Here is a 21,007-nt window from a genome sequence, read left to right as displayed (position 1 = left end):
GCTTTGATGATTACTCAAGATCCTGCCTGTGCCATGGATTTTCATCTGTCAGTGGTGTTTGCATTAAGTTGTGTAACTGCTTCTTAGTGCCTGTTACGTAAGAATGCATAGATTGCAGCTCCATGAGGTATCCTGCACAAATCACAACTGATAGTGTAAGCATGGTTTCAAAAGTTACTCTTGGTTGAATTAATTTTACATTAATTAAAATCCTCCCTACAGAAGTCAAATACTTAATTAATACAGAAGTGTACGGTATAAATTCAAATAGGGTTCAGAAAATATGTAGCTGTGGTTGTCCTGTAACACAATATATAAGTTATGTGATATTCATACCATATACCAGTGTGATGCAGCTTTCCTGTTGTGGGTGGGAGTTTCACCATTAACTTTTGCAATGCCATGATTTTACCCCAAGGGTCTTAGGCTATATCAGCTAAAACAGAGTAACACATAGACAGAGAAGACATCAGAAGAAGGCTTACTCAACAGTCACAAGTTACATCTACTGTGTTAGTTCTTTTTCTTCTATTTAATCTATTTTTAATTAAGCTAAGCCAGGATCTGTACTGGGGAAAGAGAGCCTAAAAATGTCTTAGACGTTGCACTAAGTACAGGGTTTAGCCTGGAATGGAAGAAATTGAAGAGAATTGAGATGGGGAGGGGAATCTTAGTTTAGCAAAAATGAAACAAGTATTTAAATCTAAATCTAAATCAGAAGGATTATAGACAGAGTTGCAATTTGAAATGTTGTTAGCTATAATAACACCTCCTTTCCTTCTCTAACACTAATTTAACAACTTTCTAAATGATTAATTTGAATTCCCAAAGCAAACCCCAGAAGTTAGATTTAATTCTTCACTGGAGTGCTCCATCAGCATATATTTTCTGGTGTGGTCCTCTGAAAATGCACACCTTGCTTTGTATGGAGCCTTTTTCAATTCCGAATATCAACTGACCACACTAATACGAGATGTGGCACATCCATGGTCAGAAACCATCTCATATAGATTTACCAGAAGAATAGATAGAACAGAGAAGCAGAGAGAGTGGATCATGCTACTGACCACAAAGTTGCAAAATGGCATTCGGACTCTTTGATCATCCATTGTTCTCAAGTACAGAAATATGGGTGACTTTTTCCCCAGATTTGCCTGATGCAGGTTTTATGAGATTTAACAAGGCCTAGATTAGAAAATAAATCATGTTTCAAAATATATTTGCTCTCACTTTGAGGGCTGATCAGGAACAGATAACATATCTATGCTAGTGCTTGAAATATTAGTTAAAATATAGTAACTAAGACATTTTTAGCAACAAGTGTTCCTAGTGTAAACAAATTATGAAATTTTGCTCCATCTTTCGTCATACTAGGATTACTGGTGGTACCTCCTGGCCCATATGTACTAATGATCTACCAGAGGAGCTGAAACTGAATGAGAAATGGCCAAAAATGTCAGGATGATCCCATGATGTAGGTTGGATTTGAGGCTGATATTTGCTCCATAATACTCTTGGAAGGCTGTTCCAGAAATTACTTCTTAACTGCATAGGAGCCTTCCCCAGTTTCCAATCTGGCCAGTGCTTCCCAAGTGTTGGGTTTTTTATTCATTAACTTAATTAGCACATTCTAAACTTGTGTCATATAAGAAATACTAACTGCTAACTATCCACAAAAACATATCTGAGAAATGTCACAGGTGAAAATGCACAGAAAGTTCTTTCATGAAAAAGCTGGTAAGGAAACACCACTCAGCTTGTCTGGTGGAGCTCAGTTTGATCTTGGAGACACTGCAGTAGCACAGATAGAAAATGAGAGGAAAACTTTTTGCAAGGAAGAGCCTGAGGCAGATGCATACCCAGTATATTCTGACCACTAAAGCAGATTTCTGAATGCACTTTGAAAGTGCACTGGCCTGCTCATTACTTTTTATATTTCATAAAATCAGAGCGGTGTAGTCAATCCATAACATTGAAAATTAAAAAGTTAAATCACAAAATGCAGAAGTAATATCTATAGTTTACTAGTTTTTTTTCCAGCTCCTCAAAAGAAATAAGATGCTGTTGCTTCAAGAGGCTCCTCATCTTGCCTTTCAACCTGAACTCTATCACACATTATGCCAATTTTATTTTTCCTGAACTACTGTGACACTTATTGTAAATCATGCCGATGGATAGGTGCTCAAATTTGCCCAGTTTTTTATGCTGGATGAAATGGGGTTTTTTGTAACTTTGTGTCTCTGAAAGACAGGCAGTTTAAAGGCAAAATCTGATATAATCTTCTCTTGTACCTCAGGTTAAGTTGATTAGGTCCTAATGAAAGGCTTCAATCATTTCTCTTGCCCAAAAGACCTGGCTCAAATCACCTCTGTCCTACAGCCTAGGGTACTTTGCTGCAGGGAATGTGTAACCTAATCTCCCACTGCACGTAACCAAACAAGAACCCTCCAGAAACCACTGTTGCTTTACCCCTGCTATAGGAGAACGAAAGGGGAAAGTGCAGTAAGAATAAACGAGGCATATATGATCCTGCATTATCCTAAATCTGAAAGAGCTGTGGAGTGACTCAGTCCTAAGCCCACAAACAGCTTTATGAAACCAGTCTGTCATGCTATGCCCCATGTAATTTTCCTGAAGCAATGGTTGGTCATGTGTGAAATACCAAGCTGGTAATACGCACCGTTCTTTTACAAAGGGGAAAGGCCAGAGCTGCAAAAACATCATCTCTTAGCAAGAGATGATATGCTTTTCAAGACCTCTGCCATTCCAGGTGAATATCCTGGAATAATTAAGCAATTTAATAGTTTAGGGTATACACATAAAAATATTTCTGCTCTCACGAAGGTATAAGGTGCTTGGGAAAGTATTAGGTTACACTTCAAACAGTTAAAAAAAACCCTAAGAAAGATTTTATGTTGTGAGTTGAATATCTGTTATTTAGTAACTGAAAGGTATGCTTTTGCCGGGTCAATTGGTATCGTTTTGCTCAAATGATGCAATACAATTGTTGGCCGGGTCTTAGGACTTAAACAAGGATATTTTTCTGCAGTTCCCAGATCCAGGAGACACGTGAGTGGGAGTGGGAAAAAATGCTTTTGTTTGGGAAAACACACTGTGAGAAAATTGCTCAACGTGATTTGAATGTCAGAATTGGAATATAACAACTGGTGTAGCCAGATTAGTGCAAAGAGAAGGCCAAAGGCAAAAAATTGCTTTTATCAGCATTCTCAGTTAATTTTGTAATGCTGAAACAAAATTTATAGTTTACTTTTTGTTGATTCTGTTCATGGGTAAAATTTCAGTTACATAAAGTTAATTATATATGTCTATGATAAACTAAAGCCTGGAGACTTTATATTTTTCAGTGAGACTGACTTACAAAAAAAAAAAAAAGAAATACATCTAGACATCTATGGGAAGTTTTAGTTCCTGTTTGCTTTTTGCAAAACCTAAATCAGCGAATCCATTTTGTTTGCCTGGGTAAACTGGGGCAGGGTGTGTTGCCCTTTGGAGATGGCTCTCTCTTCATCTGCAGAAGAGATAATCAGATAGGAGATGGGAAAATATTGGGGTTGTAAAGCCTTCATTGGAATATATAGCAGCCTGCATCAGGTCCGAACAGATGCCCCAACACTCTCCTAACCCTCCCAAGGTGTTTGCAAAAGATGTCCCCAAAATTCTGAGAAAATTTCCCAACCAACAAGTTTTATGTCTTCCATATCAAAGGCATTAAGACTCTCCCAGTGGCCACCATGGCAACACCTTGATTAAGGTCCCAAATACCTGTAACAGACGGGAGGGGTTGGACATCATGTAATTCCACACATGGGTCATATAATCTGTTGTAAAGACCCTTGTGCACTGGCAGTTAAAAGAGCTATCTGTGATCCCAACTTCCCGTATCTACAGTGCTTTAAATTATAAGATATGATAAGTCCTTCTAAAGCCAACAACTGCACAATAGAGCAAACCTGAGCAATTAAAATCTCCTCCTTTTGAGATACTGATGAAAGACTTGCCTAGCATCTCATAATAATTAGCGGTTGTGTTATTCTAGAACAATTTGCAATCCCTCAAGGATGAGTCACAGCAAATTTGATAAGATCACGATTTTTTGATTTTTTTTTGGTGATATGCCATTTTTTCAAAATGATCCATACTGCTCTCAGCTCTCAGATTTCTTTATTTCTATTCCTTGCTTGTTTCTTTGGAGGGATAGAAAGCAGCTCTGCATTCCTGGAGAGGGAACCAGATGAGAAGAAACTCATCTTCTGACTGTCTTCTGTGTGGGACTTGGCAACAAGTAGAAGTTCATTTGGCTTCACATAAAATAAAGCCACTAGTGAGACTTGAAATATCTGCAAAGACAAGACTGGATTTAGCCTTTATGTAACCAGAGTCCCACACACATACTGATTTTTAATGATTTACAAATAGGTAATATTTTTGACGTATCCAACAGTATTTAGGGCCTATATACAGTAAATTAGTTGTTTCATCTGTGTTATTTTTCAGATAAAATCAACTCTTAGATAAAATGTCAGCTTTGCAAATACCCTCAACAAACAAAAGCAGAGGACTGAAATAACCACCCTTACAAAATGTACCCCTTATTCACAGCAGGCATGGGGAAGCTTGCATTGTTAGGGCAGATAATTGCTTAAGGTCTGAGTATGGGAGAATCTTGTTCCAAATTCTGTCATTCAGTATTCCTAAGTCAAAAATGCTGGCAAATTCCTTTGGACAGTTAAGATTTTCTGATTTGTACATAATACAAGTATGTGTGTAATTGCTTGATAGATAAATGGTGCTAACGTTGCAAGTGTAAAAGTTAGTTATACTGATTTTAACCCACTAGTGCTTTCTGTTAGAACAAAAGCCTTTTTTGTACTAATGTGAGTAAAAATTCAAGGGAAAAGCTAGAAGCAGCATGGGCTGAAATGCCCTTATCTTTCCAAAATTACAGTAATAAATACAATATTAGAATGAGAAGAAATTACAGAAACACTATGTGCTGTATTACATAGGAGAGAGTCACTCTACTCTTAATGAATTTTGCATTTGTTCTCAAGATAAGGGAGATGAAATAGAAGAGAAGAAATCATTTGTCTTGAAAGGAGATATAAAGTCTACCCAAACCATTTCTATGTACAATCTTATCAGTCCATTTCATGGCCACTTGCCACTCTCAGATGCTCTTAATATATTGTATACCAAAGGCAATACTGCTGACATTGAATTCTGCAACTGCCAAATTGCATATTCATTATTGTTCATAGTCATGTGAGGTCAAGTTCGGTCACTGCAAACAAAGAACCTTTGTCTGGATCTTTACTCCCTCCTCACACAGTTTTTGGTTTCCTAACTTTTGTGGCACTCCCCGGGTTGAAAGTTTCTCTTTAAAGAGGATGCTGTGTACTCTTTTGTAAACGTGTCTCCATTACTAAAGTGACATCATGGGAATTGCTGGAAGAGAGCTGGGAGCACAGACCCGGGGCAGAGCTGATGTAAATAGAAGTCCCCCTCGTCCCTTCTCCCTCCTCCTCCTCCCCACAGTATTGTCCAGCAAACAGGTACTTTGTTGAACTTCGTTGGAAGCTTCAGGAGGAGTTTAGACATAGGAAGGACTAATCATGATTTAAAAAAAAAAGAGTCCTGCCAGCTCTTTCTCCTTTGCAGGCTGCTATACATGATGCGGTCAGCAGCTTATTCACACAAAGCCAGGGTCCTGCTGATTTGCCATCATATGCAAATTATCTCCCTGGACTCATTGGCACGGTAAACACCTCGGTTTAAGAAGTTTAAAAAGAAGGATCGCAAAACTTAGGCATGCTCCCCCTCCTACTGAGATCAGTGGCAAGCGTCCCATTGACTTCAATGGAAGCAGGATAGAGTCTGTCTTTTCTGGAAGCGAGACCTGGCGGTATTTGAGCTTTTTGGAGCACATGCAGCTCTGAAAGTCTGTTCCTTTAGGGCATTCCAAAATTTTTCCCATTTGCTTGATTCCATGGCAACACAACATCACCACCAAGCTCTCAATACTGAAATGAGATTTTACTACTAAGCCTGAGGACTTATACAAGTGTATCCTGTAAAAAGATCTTGCTGAGCTGCAATCACCATTGGACTAATTCTGCATCCTTTTCAGATGAGTGACAAAATTATCTCTGGATTTATTTTATAATAAACCAAGAATTTTCTAAGGTTAGAAAAACACGAAGATTGCTTTACAATCATACCAGAAACAATTTGGGTTTTTTTGATTACACAGAATCGCTATGTTTGACTAAAACACTGTATCTGTTTACTATTCTTTTCAAAACAGTCCATAGAATAGCCTAAGCAGTTTTCTCACAAATGATACTAAAATAAGACTCTAGAGACTGCAAAAAAATGATGATAAAGCCACTGAGGCTTTTTTTATTCTGTTTTTTTAATTACTTCTTATATCACAGAAATAACTACACTGCAACCTGAAAAATATACCAGTGTAAAAGTGTGGACGGAAAAAACATGCCAAAAGATCCATATTAGATTCTGAGTGTACTAGAGTTCATCTTTTATAGAGGAAAGAAAGCAAAGCAGACAAGCTTGCTTTACACCCGTTGGCTGAGAGTTTGCTCTGAGTTACATTATAGCATGCTGAAACTGAGTGCACTGTTTAATCCTATATTTTTATGCATGAAGGGGGAAAAAACCAAAGTGATTCCATACCTAGAGAAGGTAAAGTTGTGTGTAAGCAGTATCAATGGTCCTTTATAATGAAAAGTACCTACTAAGAAGTTCCCAAGTAACAATACAAGTGCAGTGGAGCAATGAAATAATTAAACAACACTAATAAGAATTTAAACTGCCTTACATTTCATGCATTTTCTTAGACTCTAGATGTAACCATTCATTGCCATCTCTGTTATATTCAGTTTTCATGTAATGCAGTTGTTCAATCATCTCCTCCAATGTGACTTCTGAGGTCAGTTCTGCCGCTTCAGTCACAGCTGTGGCTTCCTCCATGGCACACAGTCTCATGTAGACAGACCCATGCTAGAAGCAATGATCAGGATGCGGGCTGCAGCATTGTATTGGGGCTTTGACTACTCCTGTGATCTGCTCTTTATGCAAAGAGAGTTAGAAAAATACACGCTGTAACACTGGATTTCACTTTTCTGAGTGGAGTTCAGTTTCCCCTTCCAACGCGTGTTTTTCCCACCTAGGACAAACTCCATGCAGTCCTGAGTGTGGGACTACTGACCAGCTGGGGCACATGTTTCCTTCTCTGGCCTCCACAACTCCGCCAAGTCAATGAGATGCTCATTATGCAAGCGAAGCTAAGATGAGGATGTAATAACTGAGATCATACAAATCTGACAGTAGCACTGTAACTCTCTGTTGGTGAAACCCTTATGTATCTTCTTTTCCTCCTGGGCTAGACTCTGATTAGCGAAGCAGTTACAAATCCACTTAGCTTCAGTAGACCCAGATGAAAGCAGAATCTGCCCCCTCCTTCCCAGCTGACCTTCAGTAAATCAATTCAAGAAAAAGCTGATATTAAGTCAAAAGCTTTGTTGTAAAGCTGAACAGTTATGGGTTTGTATTTCAGAAGCGGCCAGAGATTCTGGCTATGTTGCTTTTCAAGACTAAAACTTGAAAGTGGGTGTTTGGCACTATTTCAACCAACTCTCTTTCACGAGAACTGACACACAGAACCGCTAATCAAATTTGAAATTCTTGGCCCAGATGATGAGAAAACTTTAGTATGTGAATATGTTGTAAGATACACAATTAGACATTGTGCTTTCTCCATACAACGCCCTAGAAAATGGTGCTTTGCTATACACTGCGCACAAGTGCTGCGCTGTGTATTATGCAGAAATACAAACTTTTGTATGAGTTGTACATTTCACTAGATGACATCTTACTGTATTTTTTGTGATTTGAAAAGTAGATCTCTTATATTCCAAAGTCCACCTTGCAACAAAATAGAGTATCTTTTCTTGCTGTCCGGAGGAAAATTCAACATCCAGAATCTCTTCTGACCCATAAACTGCAGAATGCTCTTTGTAAAGTATCAGCTCTAACACCCCAGCGATATTCCCCGGGAGGCACTCAGTTGTCGGAAATAGGGCAACTCACATAAGCATGTAGCAGTTTGGGTTTTGTCTATCAGAACTCATGCATTTTCTTCTATGTGTGAAAAGCATTTGTAATTCTTACTTAACAATTCTCATTTGTAATAAATTCAAAATGACATCTGTAAGTGAGACCTCTAGGAGAATACCTCTGTGGGTTACTTAAATTTGTAAGCAGAATATTTGCATTAGTGTAAAATGATGTGTTGTATTTTGTCACTTTATCCCTGCGTTGCACCGTTTTGAGTAACGGTGAAGACTTGGACACTCAAAGAAGGAATATCGGTGCTAGCCTTTCCGCGGGGCTGTAACTCAAGCCGCAGAAAGACTATCTTTAAATAGCCCAAGACTGCCAAAGCCAAAAAGTACTCTCAGCCCATGTTTGTTTATATGCAGCAATCTCAATCAACATTTACTTTTGCACTCAGTAAAAGGCAAACTGGCACTGTTGCAAGGCCAGGTAGGCAGATCGATACCTGTCCCGAATTTTCTGCAATTGTTCATTTCTACAGCAACTCAGTTGCAGCTCAGAGTCGCTGTAAACCCATATAAAGACGATTTTACGTAACTTTTCCAGTGTTTTTCTTTTTGGCAGCTCTGATTTGAAAGCAAAATAACCTTAGTCACTTCTCCCGCCAGAAGGAGAGGGCGGGGGAGGCGGTTTGGCGGTGGGAACGGCTGTTTAACGATGCCCCTGCATCTGCGGCGGCTGCAGGCGCTGACCCCTGGCACCGAGGGGGAGAGGCCGCGCCGGGCTGCGGTTCAACGCTGGGGCGGCCGGAGCTGCTCAGGGCAGCGCTGGTGCCGGCGTGGGGACGGGCACCGCAGCGGGTGCGCGGGGGTGTAAAGGCGTCGCCGAGGAGCGGGCGGGCAGCGGCGGGGCCCCCGGCCTGCAGCCGGCGGGACCGGGCGAGGGGCAGGCGGCCGCGGGGCTGGGCGGGAGGCGGCGGGCCCGCACCATGGCGACGGGCGCTCAGGAAGTCGCGTCAGGCCTGGCGCCGCCGCGCGGCCCGGCGGGCGGGCGGACGGGCAGAGGGGCAGCGGCCGCTGCGGAGCCCGCGGTGCGGGTCGGGGCCGGCGCGGGAGCGGGAGCCGGAACCGGGTGCGGGTCGGGCGGTGCTGCCCCCGGCGGCGGGCCGGGGCGGGGCGGGGCGAGGGGCTGCCGCGTGGCGGGAGGGGGCGGGCCGCTGCCAGCAGCCGGTGGCGGAGCCGGGGAGCGTGGGCTGCGCGGCGCCGCGGAGGAGCGGCTGGCGCGGGTGCGGAGGGCGCGTGTCACGGTGCCTTCTGACGGGGGAGCGGCGGCGCTGCCGGTCCCCGCGGCCGCCGTGGAGCCGAGTCGGGGGCAGGTGGGCGCGGGGAGCCGCGGCCGGGGGCGCTGGGCCCTGCCGGGGGCGCTGGGCCCTGCCGGCGGCCGCCCGCGGTCGGCGCCCGCCCCTCGCGGCGGCCGGGGGCGCGCGGGACGGCCCTCCGGCAGTGCCGCCGGCGTTGCCCGGGGACGCTGCACGCCCGATAGCCGCGCTCAGCCGTCGTCGTTTATTTATAGCAGATCTTGTGAGCGAGCGGGATACTGGAGGCTGTTCCGAGCCCGGGAGCATGGCGAGCCTCAGCAGGTTAACAGCGTGAGCGCCGCAGCGGAGAGCCGGCACTCGGGAGGGCAGGTTTGTTAGAGGTGTGTATGAAGTGGCTGTTGCTCGAACAGGCTTTGGATTACCTGTTTTTTTAAAGTTCATCTTTCATGTATGCCGGTGCAGCCAAGGTCACCTTGAGCACAGCTGGAGGACGCATTTCGCTTTCACCGTTTAGATGGTCGTGAGCCTTTGTTTTGTATTTATTGGGTGGTTTAGGTATTAATTTGCCTGAGCACTAATTAAAAAAAAAAGGCAAACGGAAGGTAAGAGACAGCAAAAAAGGGGTAACTTATGTACTTACGCTGTGTAAAGGTAAGTATGTCTGTGGATATGCAAACTCCAGTTTGCATTGGGAGCTCTGTACGTGGAGGTATTACAGCAGAGGTTTGCGGCTGCTTGGGGAGGACGGCAAGGAAGACAAAATGTTGGATTGAAGTTTTAGGCCTTGCTCTGGCAAATGTTAGCATACAGCGTGGGAACGGTCTCATTCCTGATGGCTCGTAGCTTGGCTGTAATGTAAGTTTCTTTGTGGTGACAGATGGAAGAGGCGGGATTGCCACTTTACAGTTTCTCTAGAGGAAAATGCTGGGATTCCTATTTTGATGAGGAAGATGCTGGGATTCCTATTTTGATGGCTGTCCGTAACAAAGCAGTTCAATTTGTGCTCTTGCAGATACACTATACGACACTAAGTTGTTTTGCTATGTTTGGCCTACTTTCTTTTTCCTTTGGCTGACAAAGAATTCTTTACTGTGCGTATTGTATGAACTATGTAACTTCCATTTTAAAATAATAGTGCAAGTTCAGACTTCCTTGCTGCTTTTTAATTCCACAAGTCCGTAATGTCACTTACGTCAGCAGCACGCTCAGATTTAGGGGTGTGCTTTTGTGTAGAGCACTCCTTCCTCCGAGGAGTTTGCAAACTGGTTTGACTACAGCTAGATCAGACATATAAAATACGCTGTGAGGTAGGATTGGGAGAGAATATTAATGAATTTTTTTGTAGATAATAGTTGTCCTTGAGAAGCAAATTATGAAAGAGTGAGGTCATGGAGTGAAAGAGAATAGTAAACTTTTGAAAGTAGCTGAAATATGTATCTTTGTGGTTTCACTGTTGAAACCATGCAGTGAAGAACAGTTGAAAAGCATAAAGGGACTCTAGTGACCTGTAATGGGAAGAAGAGCAGGGAGAGAAAAATACGCAGGTAGCTGATTGGTGTGCTGTGTTTATGGAGATCAAATGTGTTAGGTTTTTTGTCATATTAAAATCATGCTGATTTCTGACTGCAATGAAACTTCTTCAGACCCTAACTTTTACGGAGGGGTGCAACAATACCAGTTTGCTAATTTATTGCTAGATACCCGTCACTGAAATGATGGGTATGTATATGTGTTTCTGTGTGTCTGTATATATGTGTGTGTATGTTATTATTTTGCAGCTTCTGATCTTCAGTTCAACTCCTGTGTCATGGATGAAACTGCTTTGTCCCTTGGAACAATAGATGTTTCGTATTTGTCCACCTCAGCAGAGTGCAGTATCAGTAGATGTAAGCATTCCAGTGAAGAATGGGTAAGTAAAAATTGTGAATGTTACTGGCCGTATTTGTCTTATTTTTCCTTTGAGCGAAGGTGGACTCTTTTTATTGTTATGAAGAATGAAGATAAGGTATCATCTCTCTCATGCACGATACAGTTTGGTTTTAATTTAACTTTAAATGTAAGGAGGAGTCAACAGTTCAGTGCTGTGCCAAAGACTAATGTTGCTAGAAAAGAAAAACCCTATCAAACCCTATTGATGGTCTTACAGCCTTTTGGTGTGATGTTACTAATCATTTTATATAGCAGTAAATGTGCAGAATCCCATTCTGGAGTAGACTGAGGTCAAACAGAAAGCTCGTTGCTGTTCTGAAGGATGCAGTTTGAAATGCACAAGTGAAAAGGAGCCTGAAGCTAAAGATGCATGGTCATGTAGCCATTGTAGCTGGAGCTTTTCATGCAATACAGGAGGCAGAGAAAATTTGGTGGATATAAATAAGGAGCCTATTAAAAGTCTGTGTCCTCTGTTGAGTGAGTCTTGGGATTTGGAGGGGACAAAGGGGGCAGTGAGCAGAGGGGGCTGGGTGGAGGAAAAAGAGCCCCATGGGGACTGGGCTGGTACTGGTTAGTGTAGAAGCATAGGTCAGGAACAATTAGACATGGCCCTGGAGAAGGAGGAGTTTGAGCTTGATACAGAAGAAGAGTTGGACACATGGCCAGAGTTGAGGGAAAGGACAGATGTCCTGGCAGCTGCCTTTTCTATATAGCTAAATGTAAGTTACATCGGCCAGCAAGCTGCGGTAACCAAGAGAGCTGTGAGAGAGTGGGATAAAAGCAGGCGAGACAAAAGAAGTAGGAAGGAGGTTTTGTAAGAAAGTGGTGGTGAGTTCAGTCAGGGCTTGGAAGCAAGCAGAAGGAAGACAGTTTTGTTACAAAGTTGGTCAATTTTGGAGTTAGTGTTATGGAAGATGATAGAGAAGGGATTGGGCCAGGCTTAGCGTCTTGATGCTTGTTTATTTCAGATGGAAGACTTCACCTTGGAATAATTGCCAATTCATACTGCTTGCCAAATGTGATACACGCACATTTTAGTTTTTAGGCATCTTCAGCACTGCTTTTGACTTTCTGGTTGTTTTTCACTGGGCTGGCTTTCTAGCTGAGTATGTGATGATCTGTATTTGTGTTTTCCAGCCCTTATGCTGGTTGAAGATATTGGTTCTACCCTGCTTGTCTTCCACTGAAATGTGCTATTTTAAATGACATTTTGGTTTGGTTTATTTCTCTAACTTCCCTTTTATTAAAAACTTAGAATATATGGTTCAGAAAATGGCAATCCAGTGCTCATTCTCAGGCAAGCAATAATTCAGTAGACTTTAATGGGAACAACCAATGTCTTTGTAAAAATTCTAGTTTATGTCCTAACATAGAGAATGTGTTCTGTGAATGCAGTTACTTCGGATTTTTTCGTTTTGTGATCTTCAGAAAGACAGTGTAACATTGGAGGAGGCACAGTGGTTGCTTTTTCATAGAACTTTGCATGAAACTGCTGAAAAAGAGACTAAAGAGTCAATGGAGTTAATATTTTGCGTACATTCAGCCTTCTTGCAATTTTACAGGGTGATGTCCAGTTAAAGCTTAAAATACGTTGCTCATATTACAAGCACTATTACATTATTAAGAGTGTAATTTACCGTTAATTTCTTCCACTTTTCTTGGCTGTCAGTTTCCTTGCTGTTTCTTATTAGAGTTGTTATTTATTTTAAAGTTTTGTGTGTCAGCAAATGCTGCAGTGCTTAAGATGCATAAGTGCAACACTGACTTCGCTTTTATTTTTTAAAGTCACATCATCTGCAGATAATATAATTTATTTAAGAAAAATCTTGGAAAAATTTATCTTAGTTTTACGTAATCTTGGGGAGCTAATTTTTTTTTGGTGTCTGGCAACTCCTCTTACTCTAAGTTTTCATATACCCAGTAAAACATATATTTCTGGATATTTACACAGTGGTCTTTTGTTCTGCAGGGAGAGTGTAACTCTAGGCCCACTCTCTTCCGATCCGCCACTTTAAAATGGAAGGAGACTCTGTTGAGCAGAAAAAGGCCATTTGTGGGACGATGTTGCTATGTATGCACTCCCCAGAGCCGGGTAAGAAGATTATGGACTGGATTATGTTTGACAATAATGCATAGTTACAGTGTAGTAGTTTTCTTACTTTCCGAATTAAGGTCACAATGTTCATACTTCATAAAGGAATATAGTTTTTCACCTTTGTTTGTGGTTATATTTTCTTTGTCGTGGAATTAACGGATGACACAGACCTATTGTGATGCTTTGTCTCCCGCTTTTCAGCGTGGACTTACTCCTCGCACAAAACTCTCCAGCTTTTCAGAATTAGCACTAGGAAATTGTGTGGAAAAAATTACCTGCTCTGGTAGATTAATAATGGGAATTTAGTGCATATGAAAGTGTTAAGGCTTGCTTTTAGGACACTTAATTCTTTATCCACAGAGTAAGTATAGTTTTGAAAGTAAGCAATATGCTTCCCTTCAAACTGAAGAGATCAATCCTGTGCTTGAGAAGACAGGTTGATTTTCTACACCTGGCTGATTCCCATCTTCTCAGCCCAGCCTGGAAACAAGGAGTGCCAGTTAGGATAGTGGGGATATTTGTCTGCTGGGAACAGTGTCAAGAGGGTGGCTCTAGAGGGGTTGCGCAAGCTGATCTAAAATGTGAACTTTATTGAACTGCATTGGGCAGGCTTTCCGTAAGCTGAAGATGCAAAGTGCTGATAAATGGCATTATATAGTTTGCAACCAGTTCATCATGTAATTTGACTATGTGTACGCCATGGGCTTTAAATTGCACTCAGTTACACCTGCACTGAGCTCCATGATTGGCTGGACTAGAGTGAAAATTTGCTTGTTTCCTTTGACCAAGGAAAAGTTGTTATTTCGCTCTCTTCCTATGCCAGGCAGAGATCCCACTTAGGAAAGGGGCATGACCTGATTAAGCCCTTTATTGCCTTCTGCCACTGCCACAAGGAGAAAATACCATCCTTGCAGCAGATTATAACAAACCAGATCCTCTCATTAGACTCTAGATATTTCATTTTTTTCCAGCTGTTTGTTTTGTTAATTCTCTTAAGGAAAAGGGATGGATGAGTGAGACAGAATTCCTTAAGTGTGTTGGCAAAACTAACACCTCGCCGATGCAGAGAGCGGGAAGTCTTGCTTCTCCCTCTTCTGTTCCTTCCTGCTCTTCTGGGGGCCGATGAAGTTCACTAACCAAGCAGAAAACCACCTGCTTTATTTATTCATTTAGTCTGGCTGTTCTAGTTTTCTACCTTGCCTGAATGAAGCTGGCTCATTAAAGAGGGTGATGAATGCTAGAGGTGGTGTAAGGTAGGAGGTGGGGGATAGTGGTTAGTGGGAAAGTGAAGAATGTGGTGGTGGGAGATGGGCTTCTCTCTTGTGGCGGCAGAGAGATGCTGTATCAGCTCACTTAGTCTCACAGAACCACATCTTGACATAGGATCACGGAAAAGTTAAATAAGGTAAAGCTAACGTGTGACATTACAGCTGGAGGATGAATTTCATAGAGTGAGCTTGGACTTGGGCATTCAGTGTTACTTAACTTTGGCCTCCCAGCAACGATAACAAGTCATTTCACTTTGCTTTGCCAAAACATTTCGTCTAGCTTTAAGAGCCTCGAAAAATTACCAGTGAATAGTCAAGGAAATTAGTATTACCTTGAAGTTTCCTCTTAAAAACCTAGAGCAACAATGTGTTGATTGTATATACTATGCAGTTATGCTTTAACATGGGGCAAAAGACTGTGTGCTCCCACTGCAGCACATAATTTCTGCCTCATTTGCAAATGACATAGGACACTCATATATTTTAACTTGTGGCAAATGGTGTGTCCTAAACAAAATACAAGCAAATGAGACTCTTATCTGACTCCCACTGCAAAATTGGTAGGGACGCTGTTCTGCAGCTGCTGGTAACCATCTTTCTCATTCACTATCCTGTTTTTGTCTTCCTTGACATGCACAGTCCCAGTGGTTTTAGCTGTAATTCACTGTTGGTGCGGTACCAGTTTTATAATTAAATAATATTCGGGCAGAAAGAAACTAGCCTCTCGGTCAAGGTACTTACTTGGGATATGGAAGATTAAAGTTTAGGTCCTCCTGCCAGGGAATATTTGTTTATCCAAAGTGGAACTGCTCCCAAACTCATCCCGGAACAGCTAATAGCCTGGCATGTAGAGTCTGTACCAGGGATGCAGGAGGCTGAATTGAGTTTGTTGTTCAGGCAGAGCAGGGATGTGGAGATTTGCCACCTAACCATGGATGGATATCGTGACCCTAGGGCTGCCGTTACATGATGCCTGATCTACTGGCAAACTGGATGTCACAGACTGAGCGTCAAAAGGCTCATGATTATACTAATGCTGAATGTGGTTTAATAAAGTTCTGTCTCAAAGATGAGTTCTATATTATGACAAGTCCTGGTTTATATTCCTTCAGAATATGATAAAATACAACCATTTCTGTATGCAGTAAAGCCTAAAGAATACTTTGAAAGTATTGGAGTTGGGAATAGTGACTTTCTGAATTTCATTTTCATTTCAGAACAATTTGTGTGTACTTTATAAGCAAGTTCAGCACTTCTCTGCTTTGGCTTTTGTTTGTAATAGAGGTGAAAAACATTGCATTATCTTAAATGTTGTGATGAATGTAAAGACACAACTACTCTTACGTAACAAAATAGTCCACCAATCTTTTTTTTTCTTGGTTTTACAGGATAACTTCTTCAATGCTAGTATTCCTTCTTTGGGTCTACGTAACGTCATATATATCAATGAAACACATACGAGGTAATGTAGCAAGTCTTTCTTTTGCTTTTAATATTCAGTGTGTTCTGATCTTATGGCAAGGAAATCTCTAGGATAGTCTGGACTGAGTGAATATATAGTGCTGTCCTAAAATGCAGGAATTGATGTTGACTTCAGGAAAGTATCGTACTTGTTAAATCCAGCTGTGTGTATCTGGGAGCTGGGCAAAGTCCTTTGGGGTTATAAGCAAGGAGTGTAAGGGTCAAACCTGTTTCACAAAAAACAGAGCATGTTTAAATCCTTTATCCTTTAGTGCAAATGGCAACATCTGTAGCATAATGCTGAGAGGAGCTGCTTTATTCCCATGCTTCAGAGTGACTTCAGGCTGCATTTTAATTTACTGAGCAGATCTGGCTCACAATTTAGGTGTTGACTATTATCCCTAATGACAATTAAATCTGAACATGTCTTGCTAGACTCTCTCATCTGCCTCAGTGGCAAAGTGCAGGTCCTGAAGGACGGTGTATATGACCTAAAAATTATGATGTATCTTTGCGCTATTGGAAAAATATCTTGTGTTCTGGGATGGAGATACTGGAAGTACACAAAAATCTTTATTCTGTTCTTTGGGAAGTTAATAATGCTTGCTAAGGTTTTTACAGTGATCATTAGCATAAGCAGATCCTGCAGTGTTTGTCACAGAGTCAGAGCAAACAAAGAGAGGCCAGCAGCCTGAAAGAAATGAGCCAAAGTGTCTGAGTAAAAGAAAGGCAGCATTGTGCTGTGCTTGAGAGGGAGGAAGCTAATGTTAGAGGCTGTTCTTTCTTCAATTTGAATTAATTATGTTTTTTTTTAAGAGTTGAGCTTGTAGTTTAGAATACAGAAAAATAACAGAAATAGTGTTTAATTTTAACTTTTTTTAAAAATTAGTTTTGAAAGTCTAATGTTTGAATCGTTTTGAATGGTCAGAGTGACTTAAATTAGAAATATAAAGGCAACAAAATATGGGTTAATGAATTATTCTGAAATAAAATGCCTTTAGCTCAGAATGTCATTATAGTCTGAAAACTGACAATTTTAATGAAGTTCGGAGGTCCCATGGGGTTACATAGTCACAGTTTCTTGGCCTTAGAAAGCAAGAGGAATTCACTTTAACCGCTAGCGCACTGTACCTGTATTGAGACCTTAACCGCAGCCTTTTTGAGGTGTGAATATGTCATTTTTTTAATACATCTTGACTGGGTCTATTTTGTGTGGTTTTTGTCTATCATTGCTACATGATTAGTATGTTGTACCTAAGCTGTAAAATGAATGTAGAAGCCTTGATACCTTGACAGATCTCTGCAATAGCTGTATACTGTTGTGATGATATGTTCATAGTTACCAAAACTGTTGTCAGAATGAAGCACGTCCTTACCTCTGCTTTTTAGAAAAATCAGTAAGGCTCTCAAACTCCGATGGGAAGGGGAAAATGGAAAAGCAATTAAAACTGTCACCAGTCTGCTTCCCTGACAGCATGAATAGCAAAATTCTTTGTCCTTTGAGATGGCCTGAATATTTGTATAACCATTACATGTCAGACTGTGCCGATGGCTTGTGCATGTGCACTCATCTTAATTATAGTGTGAGTGGCCTGTGCATTCAGGTGGTTCAGCCTTTTACAGTGTAAAAGTTCCTTCTCATCTTTCCTAGCTGGTTTTAACACATGTATAAATTTACTGAAATGTGGTAGGGAGGTTTAACAGCCAAGATCAGTAACTCAGGTGATGACAAGGAATGAGACCTTGGCGGCACTCCAGCATGGAAACCAACATGAGTATTGCCACCCATGGTTCGGTTTGGGACACTCGCTGGAGCATCAGCGATGCATTGCACCAGCAGGCCTTGGGACAGGGTTTTTGCATAATACTGAGTGCTGCGGTCCTAGGAACGGCCAGAGTGTAATTTCTTCTTCCAACTGTTAGTTCCGCCCCATCACATCAGCTCTGCTGTTTGGGGGTCCCAGCTCTGTTTGGTTTGTGGAGTGACCCGTATGAGTTTTGGCTTGTCCAGTCCTGGCCTGGTGAGTGAGGTAGGGAACTGTGAGGAGAGAAAATAGTAATGAATATTCGCTGCTGGGGACTGGATTTTATCCCTTCCCGTGTCACATGCATCTTCTGTGATGTTAGGAAAACTGTTCAAAATAACATTTTCACAGGTGATTGCCACTTATATGATCCAGAGAATAGAGGACAGGGTTAATTTAAAAGGCAGAGACTGGCCACATAAGTTAAGTTGCTTTACTTAAATGTTTGAGTGGTAGAGAGATTTACTGATTATTTAGTGGTTCTACTTCTGTTAAAACTTTGCAAGGAGAAGGTACATAGGAGGCACATAGGACTGGGTGTTTAAAAGCACTGGAAAGGGAGAAAATATTACCGAAAAAAGTGTTTTTAGTGTTGGTGGCTAATGCAGACGTATTTTCAGAAGTGCCTGTGAGAGTTTAGCCTGTGCATAAAATGTGAGCAACTTTCCCAAGAGGGCTCAGTGTTCCTTGAAGAAATTGCCAAACTCTTAGCTGGGCATTTACATTCCTCAGTGGAAAGTCACCGAATCGGAAATGGGCTCTATGTCTTTTGTGCTTGCTGAGCTTGGGAGTTGATTCCAGCAGAGAGACAAAATGTATATGCTGGTTTGTCGCTACTTTCCTGTGATACTATGGATGTTTTAAGGCCAGTATCACCCTGAATCGAAGTAATGCAGACCTCAGTTGTCTCAGATATTTTGTGCTATGCATCAGTTATTTCATCTGTAACATTAACGCAATGACAATTTACTAGAAGATACAGAAGCTTTTAGGCAGCCCTTCGTAAAACTTTACTTACTTTTGCTTCTTAATTGTATTTTTAGGTATTTTTAAAATTCGGGTTTTTTGGCAGTGAAATATTTTGAGGGTCACACTCAAATACCCTTCATATTTTTACAGGTACAGAGGGTGGCTTGCAAGGCGCCTTTGTTATGTCCTTTTTGTGCAAGAGAGGGATGTTCATAAGGGTATGTTTGCCAAGAATCTGACAGAAAATGTGCTGAATAACAGCAGGTAAGATAATACAAAATAAACTATTTTTTGTATGACTGATACATTATAATATGATTTAAGAATTTGGAAACGGTAGGTTTTGAAAACCAGACTATTTAAAATATTAGAAGATACAGTATCTTCAGCACAGTCCTTCAGGACTGTAGCTTGCAATTTCTGTTTGAATAATAAAAGAGGGGAGATTAAGAGTTATAAATCTCCAAATGAATGATGCATAGTGGGTGGACAGCAGGCAGTACGCAGAAAAATAAATTGCTACATGGGAACTCTTCAAATGTTTGTTTATCTAATTCATGTAAATCATTACCACTAAAGTCATACTGCAGTCATCAGAAATTGTCAGTGTTTCAGAAATAATAAAGAAAAAAGAAAGCAGCATTTCAGAGTACCCTGAGTGTATACCAAGAGCTTGAGGCAAAACTGAAAAAAGGCTATAGAATGAAATACCCACCCTTTGTTTTGTGGAGCTTGTTTTCTGTTTCATATACTGCATTTTAAATGGCACATTGAACCCCTGATTAGCTATTAAGGTATCAGTTTTTCGCTGGACACAAAGAAATTAATCTGCATGCCCACTCCTTGAGTCTACTTTTGTCAGAGGCCACACACTGCCTACATTAACATTCATAAGTCTCCTGAATTTTTAATGTTTGAGTCCCATCTGAAGATGATAGTGTTGCTTTTGAAAGGTAAAGCAGACCACGTTGTGCCACAGTTATGGTGTGTTAAACCACCTAATCTCTCTTTCATATGTTTTAAATGGGGAAAATAGCCCTTATAAAATTCAGTTATACTTCGTAAAACTGAGAATTCAAGGGGGAAGATACTGTATAAGTGCAAAATAGCAACTGCATAAATCTGTCTAATGAGGTTAGTGAAATTGCTATGACAGGAAGGAGAAAATATTAACAGAGAGGAGATTTCAGCTGTTCTTTCTGCGTTTATAACCTTATTAACCATTTCTGAAAATTGGCGATCGCTTAATATCAGTACCTGTGAACTGCGTACATACTGTTCTATATGGTCAACTTTGAGCATGTTCATCCATCATCCACCTATTCAATCAGAGCTTAAAAAACTACTGAATTAATTTCAATGCATTTGGAGTACACAGTACTTTAGTGTGCATGTTCTTTTATGCCTGCAAGTTACTCCTGTAGTAATACATAGTTCATTTCTAGCAGTTATTGTCTGTGTCTTGAACTCTTATGTTGTGGGACTGTCTCATAAGTTTTAACTTTTTAATGTCAGAGTCCAGAAGGCCATTGTAGATGAAGCTTCTGAACCAAGTGCTCCGGGTAGTTTTGCTCAGACGGATCCTAAAGCTATCAACAAAGTGAAGAAAAAAGCTAGGAAAATTCTCCAGGAAATGGTAGCAAATGTGTCACCTGCTTTAATCAGGTAAGAAAAATGGCTCATCAGTTTTGTCAACGGGTAGAAGGATGGCCAAGTGCTCTCTGTAATATACCAGCAGAGCTTGTAACAGGTTATTCATAAATAATGAATAATTATTCTAAAAAAAGAATACATTATTCATAAAAATCCCTTTTCTAATGTTAACTAATGAAATGGTAGTTATTCTTCATTTTCAGATGCAGCAGAAACCCTCTGCCTTTTCAAGGGATAAATCTTACGATAGCTTAAATACAGACTTTTTTTTTTTTCTCCTGAAACTAGGCTTGGTGCTAATGCTTAGACCAATATTAGTATCCTCTGTTGTTTCAGGCTGATACCAGCGAGAGCAGCTAGCTGCAGCATCTTAGACTGAGAAAGATCTTTTTTCCAGTAGCCCACTGAATGT

At 41.0% G+C, this 21,007-nt stretch overlaps 1 protein-coding gene across 2 annotated transcripts in view; it reads left to right on the top strand.

Annotated features, from left to right (window-relative positions):
- The first annotated feature begins 9,674 nt into the window (after window positions 1-9,674).
- The window catches only part of GPAM (glycerol-3-phosphate acyltransferase, mitochondrial), a 32,502-nt gene continuing 21,169 nt past the window's right edge, over window positions 9,675-21,007 (top strand). For both annotated transcript variants that reach the window (XM_059821052.1, XM_059821050.1), the window contains exons 1-6: window positions 9,675-9,795; window positions 11,194-11,324; window positions 13,314-13,436; window positions 16,096-16,169; window positions 19,093-19,206; window positions 20,458-20,607. In XM_059821052.1, coding sequence (XP_059677035.1) covers window positions 11,223-11,324; window positions 13,314-13,436; window positions 16,096-16,169; window positions 19,093-19,206; window positions 20,458-20,607 — 563 coding nt within the window. In that variant the 5' untranslated portion in view covers window positions 9,675-9,795; window positions 11,194-11,222. The remainder of the gene's footprint in view (window positions 9,796-11,193; window positions 11,325-13,313; window positions 13,437-16,095; window positions 16,170-19,092; window positions 19,207-20,457; window positions 20,608-21,007) is intronic.

The sequence above is a fragment of the Gavia stellata genome, chromosome 9 (assembly GCF_030936135.1).
Source record: "Gavia stellata isolate bGavSte3 chromosome 9, bGavSte3.hap2, whole genome shotgun sequence".
In the NCBI taxonomy this organism is placed as follows: Eukaryota; Metazoa; Chordata; class Aves; order Gaviiformes; family Gaviidae; genus Gavia; species Gavia stellata.
This window is presented reverse-complemented; position numbering and strand designations above follow the sequence as displayed.